Source organism: Copadichromis virginalis, linkage group LG14, assembly GCF_057382275.1.
Source record: "Copadichromis virginalis isolate Kocher_CV1m ecotype Utaka linkage group LG14, C_Virginalis_male_GT1.1, whole genome shotgun sequence".
Lineage (NCBI taxonomy): Eukaryota > Metazoa > Chordata > Actinopteri > Cichliformes > Cichlidae > Copadichromis > Copadichromis virginalis.
The window spans coordinates 2698315-2710063 of record NC_140631.1 but is presented as its reverse complement, the minus strand read 5'-3'; the positions used below and the strand labels follow the sequence as shown (position 1 = coordinate 2710063).

Below are 11749 nucleotides of genomic sequence, written 5' to 3'. Positions count from 1 at the left end.
TGGCTTCAAACACACCATTTATTTTCAGGATAAAACACAGTCTGAACCCCAAATACAAGCTAAAATCCCCGTATACAATAAAAAATAGTGTTTACAACCCGCTAAAAACCCTGCCGGCAGGAATGATTAAACGCTAAAAATACAAAGCTAAATGAATGTTTTTCCCTATACTAAAAACTCCCCCCCAGGGTCCTAATTCTCCCAGTCCAGCAACACACGGGCAAATTCTCCTGAGCTGAGAGAGACAGGAGAGGAACTCCTCTTCCGGGATGTGGACTCTCGCCAGCAGAAGACCAGGGAGGAGGCTCCTATCTCCACCTGACTGTGCGCAATCGTGCAGTCCAGCTACTCTCCACCTCCTCGCACGGCCTCCCTCGTAGCTCCGCCCTGAAACAACAGACACGGGCCAGCAACGTTGTCAGCGCAGCCGCTGTTACCCTTCCCCGGCAAAGCTACTCCTAGCGCCCAACAGTGGGAAAGCGATACTCACAGATGCAGGCAGAGGCGTACCCCTGCCCTACTGTGGATTTCACGCGTCGCCTCCCACGGTCGCTATTCTGTCCGTCGGGACTGGATCGCCGGGTTATGCTGGCCGATCGCCGAATGTCTCGTGGCGCCCCACAGTCAGGCCGGAGGTCCTTCTGTTCATATGCTGGCTTGCACCCGTTTTGTTTTCCAGCTCTCCACTTTTCGTGTGTCTCTCTCTTTTTTTTGTCTTTGCGCTCACCATCTCCCTTAAGTCAGTTTGGTGGCTGATAGGCCACCTCGGGGAACGCCCCCACCTCACAGGTGTCTAAAATTGTCCGCTTAATCCACAGTGGAATAATAAAAAAACATATTGTTCAATCAACACTATCTGTGGATCCAGCATGTGGGGATGTTGCTGCTGGTTGCAGGCCGAGTGCTGGCTCTGTCAGCTGAGGTTATGTGGCAAACGCTCATGTGTCTGAAACATGAACCCAAACGGTCCACTGGAGAACTCTCTCACAGATGTTTTCTCTGCAGGTGTGGTGCATATGGACACACATCGAGCACCTGGAAGAAACTAAGAGCTCGATTTCTCTTTTTAAATCACATTTGATTTTGCATTTGGCAGATGAGGCTCATCCTGTTACCTTGACACTGTGGAATAATGCTTTTGTCATTTAGAGGGGACAGGAAGTCTTTGGAATGTCAGCAGTACTTGAACACCTGCATTGTCATTGCTGTTATTCCCCCAGAAAGACAGTTTACCAAAGGGAAATCTGTGAGACTTAAGACTTTGATGGTTAGATAAAATGCATTTGAAATATATTTATATACTTTATTTGACCATTTAAAAGGCTTAAAATGCAACGTTACTGTAAAAATCTAATAAAGCAAATGTGTGCAGTGTTTACTGTAAATGTGTTGTGTGTGCAAAGTGTTTAGTGGCCGTTACATCCCGAGAAAAGGAAATTATCTGCTAATGTAACTGTATTGGAAAGGCAGCATGGTGCTGCAGTGGCTGGCACTTTGTTCGTCGTTCTTCACGTGGGAACTTCTCCACTGTTCAAACGTCCGCTCGGACAGCTGCGTGCTGCTGCAGGAAAAACAGCAGAGCCTTCTAGAGAAATGTGGCATATACCATTTATTCCTTTGTTATCTTAACTGTGTGCTTAGCATCACTGTCCTGTTATAGTGCCCTTGAGCAAGTTATCATCAAGGATGTTTACGTATGGTGCTGCATTGCTCTTTCCCTCATCCTTGAGTCATTTCCCAGTTCCTGCTGCCGAAAACATCCCTACAGTGCAATGTTCCCTCTAAGCTGCACGCGTGCGCAATTGCGCACTGCTGGCACGGTCTCTGCGCACAGAAAATTTGCGTTGCGCACGGAAAAAAATTCTGACCTGAATTGAAATTAAAATTAATACTTTAACAATTCTATTTTGCAGTGTTAGTCAGTGAGTGACTGGCTGCTCCCGTATGGGATCAGAACGAGGCCACCTTATCCCACAGTCCAGCCAATGATGCGATTCACATTCGTATATACGCAGCTAATCAACGTAGCTGACAGGCTGACAGCGTCCTTATGTGCTGACACCGGTGTTTTAGCAAAGCGGCTGATGTGGAGTGAAGCCACGTTAATGACAACGTGTACAACCATTGGAGATGTGAGGAGTCGAACATTAACTCTGCTCTTCCAGGGCACCCTGCAGACTTGGCTGCTGGCAGTGGCGAGGGAGTGCGGCCGCCGCTGGGATGACGTGAACGCCAATCATAGGTCGACTGCAGGTATGCGAGTCAGACCTTCTCAGGAGGTTTCACTTTTCGCTCTTCTTTATAATTGACCCTTGTTTTCTCTCTCTCAGCTCCTGGTCTCAGAGTGGGAGGGATATGAAGCACAGAGGGAGGAGCTTGTCGTTTGGTTGGCTGATATGGATGTCCACCTGAGTGAGGTTGACCGGCTGACAGGAAACACCTGTGAAAAACTGAAACAACTGCAGGTGTGGGGTTGTTTTGATATGACATATATTTGATATGATACATACGTCAGAGACATTGTCCTAAACTGGACTAACAAAGAACCATGAGTCCAACATGAAACTTACCCTTCGGGCAGGCACTCTTCAGTTTTTGGTAGCCCAAAATAAATTTAAGTAGCCCAAATAAAAAAAAAAAGAAAAAGAGGACAGTTTTTTGATTGATGTTTTGTTTCCTTTACAATATTGTAAAGGAAACAAAACATCAATCTAAAAACATTTAAAACACAAATTACAACAACAATTTCAACCATCAACTCAAATATTTGGTTCTAATTGAACAGAAATTTCTATGAACTTGCAAGAACTGTGTAGGACATGAAACAGTGTGTGTCAGATCCTGAATTTGAAATTTCCACTGAAATCACGGGTAAGAGGCAAGTGGAACCAGGCTGGCTTCTGCTAAATGGGTCAAACTGGGCAGAAAGTACACAAACACATAACATCCTTATAGAATATGACGTAACACTATCGATCAACTTACCTCAGAATATATAAAGCATATAAACAATTACAGCAATATGATGCAACAAACACAGCAGTGCTACTAATCCAAAATACTCAAAGCTTCATAGAACTGAAACCAACATTTATTTTTAGGCCTTCGTCGCGTCGCTGTGACGTAATCGGCCTTAAAATGCGGCCTTTAAGGCTGCAGACCCTGAATTGGGATACAGCCTCTGAATCGGTGCATCTTGTAGCTGTGTCGTCTTAAATTGGTCATGTGATTTTGACGCGCCGACGCGTCCGGCGACCCCAGAGGTTTAACTTAATATTTAAGTGTCTCTTGGTTTTAGACTAGTTGTTTAGTCTAATTTGATGTTTTAAACCATATCACAGGGTTTTTACTTCACCATTTACGGGGTTTTAACAAGCAAACAAAAGACAGATCGTGATGTTTGAAAATGTTTTGGAAATATTCTTTAAAGATTAGATGTAAAATACGCAGAGGATAAATTCAATTGGTTTATTAGTTTATTACATAAGTTGAAAAAAAGTTAAACAAGTAAATAAAGAAACAACGTAAAAGAAAAGTAAACAAAACAAATCGGTAAATAAAGGAAAATGGTAATAAGAAGGGAAAAAAAAGAAAAGAGAAAACCCCAACAATCCCCTCTGAGCAAGCACTAGGCGACAGTGGGGAAGAAAAACTGCCTTTAAACGGGCAGAAACTTCCGGCAGAACCAGGCTCACGAGGGGCAGTCAACTGCCGGGACTGGTTGGGGTGAAAAAAGATGAAGGAGAGAGGGAAGAAGTGTTAGGAGAGAAGGGGAGAGGTGAGGTGAAAATTAAGATGGAACAGAGGTGGAGGGAGACGAGGTGACATCTGCAGTAGAAAAAATAGAAAAAGTAGAAAAAGCAGGAGTGTCCCTCCTCCAGAAGAAGCGGAAACGTTTTTTCTTCTTTTCCATGAGCTTTTCCACGACCACTTTTTTCTCTAGGATGAGGGTTCTCAGCTGATCGGTTGTTTCTTCAACTTCCTTCTCAAGTTTCTGGCATCTTTGCTCCATTTCTTTTAATAGATTGCGGTTGTCTGTATTTTGCTGTTGTTTTTCCTCGTGCATCTTTTCTAACTGCTCATTTCTTCTCTCCAAGTCCTGGAGAATACGTTTTTTTTCTTCTTCCTGTTGCTCTTTCTCTTGAAGAAGCTCTTTATTTTTGCACTCTGTTTCATCCAGCCTGACTTTCAGCACTTCGTATTTTTTCTTTATGCCTTTGAGTTGGTCCTGCATTTGTGTGACCCCTTCCTTTTTCTGTCCGAGGATTTGTGCAGTTTGTTCCATAGCTTCATCAAGCATTCCTTGGAGCGCCTGATTCTTTTGCTCCATGTTTTGGAGATCCCTTTGCATCTCCCCAATAGTAGCATTCGCGCGTTGAAGCTGGGCAGACGTTTCTTTTAATTCAGCACTCTTTGTCTTGTTTTCCTTCATCAGGACCAAAATCTTCTCTCGTGCTCTACCAAACTTTCCTTCCCAGGCCTCACTAATAATTTTTGTGTAAGGCTGGCGTTGCTGTTGTTTTTCCAGCTCTTGATTTCGTGCTTCCAATTGTCTGCACTTCTCCTCCAGTTGAAGCTTCTCTTCTTCAATTTGTTTAATTTTTGCATGTAGGTCGGAGTTTTCCTGTAATGTCCTTTGGACTGATGAGGCACCAATGGATCGTGTCATATCAGGCTTACCTCTTGCAGTGAGTGGCCGGCCAGACCTCGAAGGAGAGGCAGCAAAATTGTTTATTCCTTGTTGGTGTTCTCGTGGATCCATTTTTAATCCTGTGCACAGTGACTCTGAAGAGGTTTACAAATACTTTCAAATGTATCTCTGGTCGAACGTTTGAAGGCTGCGAACAAACTGACTAAAACTTGCTGCTCCTGACCCCTATTTATAGAAAAACTTCAAAGGATCAAAGGCATGTCCTTGTGACATCATCACATGTCCTTGTGACATCATCACTCTTTATGAATCAGATTGTCACATGACATTTTAGAATGGGGATGTTTGTTTGTTTTTAAACCGTTTTCAAATTTAACCCTCTGTGGTCCAGGGTAGAATTGGCCGTTCTTGACTACTACTGAAAACAAGAGGTCTGCTCTGTGGGTTGAACCATTTGTTAATGGTGGAGGGGGGTAACACTATGCAATATATTCAGTTTTAGAATTTATATTCACTGTTAACTGTAACTGCACTTAAAGTGTTAATACTATCTTATTTTAATAAACAACACTGTCATATGTAAAACTAGGGTGGCACTTGGGGTGGCAAGAGATCATTTTAGGGTGACACTTGCCACCCCATGCCACCCTTCTAGATCCGCCTCTGCAAGCATTATGACAAACTTTAAATAAGTATTTACGACTTTGGTGTAAAAATTCTGAACTCACAACGACTGACATAAGTGGACTACTTCCCACATTCACTGAAATGCAACAAACGCCATATACGCGTTAGACACTAGTGATGTGACGTTCTGTATCGAGGCTTCGAAGCGTGTGTCGAGTAATGGAGGGGGCGTTTCCGCGAAGCGCGTATCGAGGCTTGCTTCATTTATGGGAGGAGCTGAAAATGATGACGTCCGAAGCCTCGCTGCCCGGCTGTACCACGTGACTGGTTCAGGAAGCGGTTCAAACTTTGCCGCAAATAATCATTTTCCATACTGCCAGCATAAATATACACAGTATACTGCCATCACTACAATATAGATGTTTTACACACTCCTTTTGTTGTTGACATTTACAGGCTGTGTGCAAAATGCCACACTCTTCAAATTCATGCCAACTAATATTTTTACGTCCAGTAGGTGTTCTGCTAGAGCAAATGAAGCTTCAAGAAGCTTCGCGTTGAGGTGAACCAATTGGATGAAAAGCTTCAGTGCTTCATGAGGCTTCATCTGCCCATCACTATTAGACACTATATATTGCAAACTTTCATCTGCTATGTGCCACCAGTATCGTCTGACTGAACGTACCTTCGGGGGTCGCTGTGGGGAGAGTCAGCTAGCGTTATTCAGCAGCACCACCACACGGTGGGGCTGTTATCACTGGTTTGAACTGTGGCTGCACTCGTCGCACACTGACAGCTTGGTATGACTTCGCATACTAAGTAAAAGTGCTGTTTTGCATTTTCCCGGATAAGACTGAAAACCCCGTCTGAAGTCGAAACCCCCCACCCCTGTATGTGATTCGGGTTGCGTTCACTCGTATTAGAACTCGCAGATCAACTGACCTGTAGAGTCAGATCATGTGACAGAATGGAGGCGTCGCTGAAAAACATTCACCCGTTCACCACATACACATACCGCCAGGAGCCCATTTCACAATAAACGGATAAGGCGACAAACACCCCTGTCCAACTCAGCTCGTAACGTTTATTTCCTCACACTGCAATGAAATGAGGGGAGCATGGGGGCCAAGGAGTCGAGGATAGGATTCCTGTCATATGACGAGGCCGTTAAGAGAGGTAAGCCAAAAATCGTGGGAAGTAGAAATCTGTCGTTGCGCTAGGTTAGCTGTCTGCTTTTGGGCTAGCCATATGGAAAAGAGAACGTCCTGACCACCCGTTAAAGTGTAACGCTTTAACTGGGTTCACCTGTTATACGAAGTAGACGCCGGGTATAAAGTAAACGCACGGCCTCGATGGAATTGTTGTGCCCAGTATTCATTTCGGCATTAAAATTTGTCGAAAAGCTTCCTTATTTTTTCTGATGTTTAGTTAATCACTAGCTGAGCATGTATTTTCCGCAGTCGTTTGCCCTCGTAAGAGACAACGCTGGGTTGCAGCGGAAAGCGTATGTGGATAATGAAATCTTGAAAAATAACGTAGTTAAACAGTCGCTGTGTAAAATCTGACCGCGCCGAATTTAATTATTATTCCTTATAGCATAGAGATAATCCTGAAGTATTTTTATGAAGCGCGTGTCTTTATTTAAGTGCAAGGTCTAGTTAAATTGGCAGGTTGTTGAACTACGCTTGGTTTGACGTCCTGTCCAGCTAATTGCTGTGGGAGCTAGTGCTGGCTAGCGAGGAGGGATGGGCTGCGCGGACAGTATTTGGAGAAACAGTTGTGAAAGAAATCTCGAATCCGTGCTTGAATATATTTTTCATTTATATATATTTTTGGATGGCATCACAGGTTGCCTCTGTATCAAGCTAACTGCAGCTGACTAACGTTTATGTCTGTGCTGCTACCACTAGCTTGCTTGTCTAGTAGCTAGACAGTTAGCTGGCTTTCACCTAAGTTGTCAGTGGGGAATGCCTCCAGACTGTTTGTTGCAGCCCTCGTCTCCCGGTTTTCAAACCGAGCCATGTGCTGCTTAATCGTTACTGTTGTTGCTAGTGAGCTGTCAGGTTCTGCGGAGCCTAGCGTCCACCAGCTAGCCGTGTAGTTGGAGCGGAACAACAACCAGTTGTGCTTTAAATAGCTGCCGCTGCAGTCAGTCTCTTAAAAATGATCAGGTGGGCTTTTTAACACTGGGGAAGCCATTGGCTGGTCTCTGGTAAACAAACAAGCGTTGACAGGCCTGTAATCTAATGCAGCGTCATGATGTATTTCAGCTCGTATGGGCTTTACTGGAAGCATTTTGTTGTCAGGTTAGTTTAAGTACGCACAGGTGAAGCAATGGATACAGTGTAAGCATAGCGGCACTTATGTAAGATATGGGTGAACATTTATCTGCAAACACACAGAGATCTTATCCCTGATGGCTTTCTTGTTGCACTTTACTCCCTGGGTTGGCAACAGCTGAACTTTGTCAGTCCGGATTCCAGCCACGAGAGCCTGTTACACATCTATTACTGTGTCATATCTTTACCAGGCTTCCGCAGGGAAGTTTGACCGGACATCTTTATTATTATTAATGTTATTATGTTGCCTTAGCACAGTTTAGATTTTCGGGTAGCGTGACTTCAGTCTTTGTAATACTGCGGCTTAAATATGCCTCAAACAGATTGCCAGTTACACTCTGACGATCATATGTGACCATACACACAGGGTGGGATTATCTAGTCGTCCAGTCTTATCAAAGCAGTCACATGACACCATTTCTAATTGCTACAGCAGGCTTGACTGCCGCAATTATGAGTTCAGTTTTCACGAGAGCCTATTCTGCCAGGACATCAGCAGCGTAATGGGCTTACAGTCAGAAAGATTCACCTTTGTTGTGTTATCCTCCGATCACTCCTCACCACCATTTATTCATTCAAGCCTGATTTGTGCGTGGTAGTTTCTCGAGGGATAATTGTGCCTGAAACATTAGATCTGACCAAAAAGTGCGTGTTCCTCCTCATCGTCACTTTTCTGAAATAGAATAAACTCAAATCTTAGAAATGTGGGAAATCTAATATATAAACATGTACCGTAATAAGGGGTTCAAGAGACACACATCTGAGAGTGTTAAGATTTTAGAGGTAAAAGTCATCTTCCCTTTTTCTGTTGACTCACAGTACAATTGAACATTTACTCATGTGGGAGAGTGGAGCGTTAATTTGTTTGAGAGAAGGTTCGAGGCTCAAGTCCAAACATTTGGTGAGTGGCTTGCTGCAGTGACAGCTAACTTCAGGTCAGGTCTAGCGATGGTGTTTATTCCACACTGAACGGCTCCACATGCTTGAATCTGCTGTTATCATTACCATCGTCGTTGTCCGTGAGGAACAGAGCTGACAGAACAGTAACGTGACCTGAACGAACATTTAACTGCATTTGTAAAACTATCAAGGATGATGGGTGTGATTCTCTCTTGAGTAATAAGGTTCGTTTTTAAAGTAATCTCACTTTGAATGGCACTTTACAGCAGGGAAGTGATGCTTCCATTTAGCAGCTGATTGTGCATACTGCAGCAGACAATGTTCACAAAGCTTTCCGTCCAGGGCCAGAGGTGGGCACTCATCATCGTGTATCATATGTGCTTATAGAGACTGTGGTTGAGGAGCCCGGGTACACTTACAGGCTCAGATTTTGGGGATTACATTTGGTTACATTCTGTTTTTCTTTTATACTCCTGTCTTTTTTACACTCCCCAGCCCACTAACTCCAGGCTGCTCTGATTGGTCAGCTTGCCCAGAGATGACAAGCAAATGAACTTAAATTCTAAAAAACCAAAAACCCCTCCCACTCAGTCCAGAATGAACAGAGCTCTGTGTAAATTTCATACAGTAAAGCTTTTTCTTCGTGTTAGAGATACAGTTTTGATAGAATCAAAGCAACAGATTCGTTGTATTAAAGTTCCTCTCTGTGAGTTTTGGGGATTTCACGGCACCACTGTGATGCATTTTTGATTTCATGCATTAGAGCAACCAACAACAGCTTCTTGATAGCATGACCTTCAACCACCACGGGCACCTGCTCCTTCTACAAACATGGAAATCTCTCGTATGATTTAACAACACTTCTAACATCTGTTTTAGTCGTCATTTGGAAACAGTTCACATCAAAGAGTTCCTTCATATCCTAAACCTGAATAGATTACATAGCAGAATGTTTTACAGGATGCAATGAGGTGATTTAATATTATCGATACTGTATTTGTGAAAACCAACACTTTTTTAGAAATGCAACTTCATTCAGTCATTTTCACCCTCTGCTACTCCTGCCACTGAATCGCAGTCAGTTTCTTTGCAGTGGGAATAATAGGAAGTGGAGCGCTGAACACAAGTATAGTGTTCAGACCTGCACACTTCATAGAGTCGTAGTTGATTTTTGGACGTTCTGTGATGAAGAAAGCACAACTATTGTGCCACTTTCCTTTTTCACAGTGATGCTCGTGTTTGGCCGAGTTTAACGGCGATGTGCTTGTTGGCGTTCCTTCTTGTCAGTCAAATTCAAGAGGGAGCAGATGATATGGACCCTTCCAGTCATGGTGGTGAGAGGCTGATCTCAGTTGTCACAGGTAGCCCTGTTGTTGATGAACTGGCCTTGAGGAAGACGTTTTTTAACCGAGCAACAATACGTGGCTTTAAAAATGTGGAGCTTCATCTGGATGTCTTTCTTGCTGTCCAGAATAATTGTTCATGATTTTGATGGAGCTGTCAAAGAGTTGGGTTGACGTGTTTACCTGTTGTTGTGGTTCCTTGTGTTCTCAGTGAGACCGGTTCTTCTTAGTAATCTTTCCTGGCACTTTTCTGGAACACCTTCACGGGTTATTTGTACCTTTGTGGTTGACCACTATGTAGTTCAGCGATGCAACAACAACAGCGGTCACTGTGACACACAGCCTCACACTCACTCTACGTCAGCAGGCCTTATCAGCTGAGTTAATGCAGCGCTGCTTTGCATGGGGATGTAAATTTGTATTCTGCTGTCGTAGAAACCTCCAGTATGGTGTTTGCTATGGAAACGTGACTAGATAGCAGTGCAACAGTCTATACAACAATCTCTATATTTTGAGCAAAGTTGTAAATGTCAGGTTATTCCAGGATGCAGTTTAATATTGTGGAAATCCAGTGTGATGGAGCTTTCTACGACCACGTGGTATATGCTTCACAGCAAGTATTTATTTTTCATTGTTGAGCAAAGATAAGAAGTTTATCAGCTGTTAAACAGCCTCCTTGAGTTGGAGGTTGCTTAGTTTTTGGTCCTAGACTTCCTGCATGTGGTTACTGTAAGTTTACACCACACACAGGGATCTTAAGCCTTCTAGTTTTAGGAAAGGCACACAACAAGGGCATTCTTTTGTTTTTACACCAAAAGTACATGTTGAAGGTGCCGAGCCGGGGTGTGACGGTATTCTATCATTTCAAAATCAAGTACAGAATTCACAAGTCACATCTGAACGCCCCTTTGAATCACTGAAACGTATTTTTCATGTTCAGCTAGTGAAACATCATGCTGAACAATGATAAATAATAAAGATTTCACTCATCGCTTTTCATAAAACAGAGGGGATTTAAACATAACCAAAGGTATTCACAAAACTGCTGAATGTGCAACAGTGCAGCAAACCGAATAATGATGAGCAGGGCTGTGAGTGGGACGGACGTTAGACACAAGATGACAGCGAATGCTACCATTGGAGCAAATATCTGAGAGGCAGCATGTTGGGCTGCATCGCTTCTGTGTATGGATAAGTATGGAAGACCATTTCTTTGCACTGGGATATTTAACAAATTATGGAGACGGCGAACTCGGGCAGTACTGTGAGACACAGACTACTTCCAAAATTATTACAAATGACCAGAGGCTCCCCAGTAAGTCCCATTAGGACTTAAGGAGAGAAATCCCTCCACGTCTATGAATAAAAACCGAGTGTCGGTCCAAAGTTACTGTCCTGTCCTTCACCACTGGAAACTTGTTCTGCTCCTGTCATGGCTGCATTGTAGGTGGATGCATATCTGCTTGTAGAATTTTTGTTCATGTAAAATTTTGAAACCTCATGTTGTCATTGCCAATAAGGTTTCATGCCTCTGGACATTCATCGATTGTGGTCCACATTTTATTTCCGTTTTATAGAAATTAATTGGAAGACTAGCTTTTTTTCAGTTGCACTTCTTATTTATTCTTTGCTTATTTCTGACTCTTAATGATCCTGTTTCCATCTGACATGAATGGTATAGTTAACCATCCATGAGCCCGTTCAGCCTCTGTAGGTGTTTCTTTTCCTTCCTTGGCTGTATTGTACAGTTTGTTTGCTTTTTTTTAGAGTAATTGCTCTAAACTCAGAAGAATCTGTAATAGTCTTATTATGTAAAACCCATTTGTTGTTTTTGTTGTTCACCTTTTTTCCCTCTCCGACAGCACAAAATAGACCCTGAGAGTAAAAAT

General features: G+C 43.2%; 1 protein-coding gene and 1 long non-coding RNA gene across 5 annotated transcripts in view; one reads left to right on the top strand and one right to left on the bottom strand.

Moving 5' to 3' along the window:
* Nucleotides 1–554, bottom strand: LOC146693217 (uncharacterized). The gene is made up of 2 exons (XR_014923927.1): nt 491–554; nt 1–387 (listed from the first exon to the last, which is right to left on the bottom strand). It is a non-coding gene; the product is annotated as an uncharacterized LOC146693217 (long non-coding RNA).
* A 4934-nt stretch (nt 555–5488) lies between these two features.
* usp32 (ubiquitin specific peptidase 32) overlaps nt 5489–11749 on the top strand; it is a 67443-nt gene continuing 61182 nt past the window's right edge. For all 4 annotated transcript variants that reach the window (XM_085479033.1, XM_085479031.1, XM_085479032.1 and 1 more), the window contains exon 1: nt 5489–6454. In XM_085479033.1, the coding sequence (XP_085335159.1) occupies nt 6397–6454 (58 nt within the window). In that variant the 5' untranslated portion in view covers nt 5489–6396. The remainder of the gene's footprint in view (nt 6455–11749) is intronic.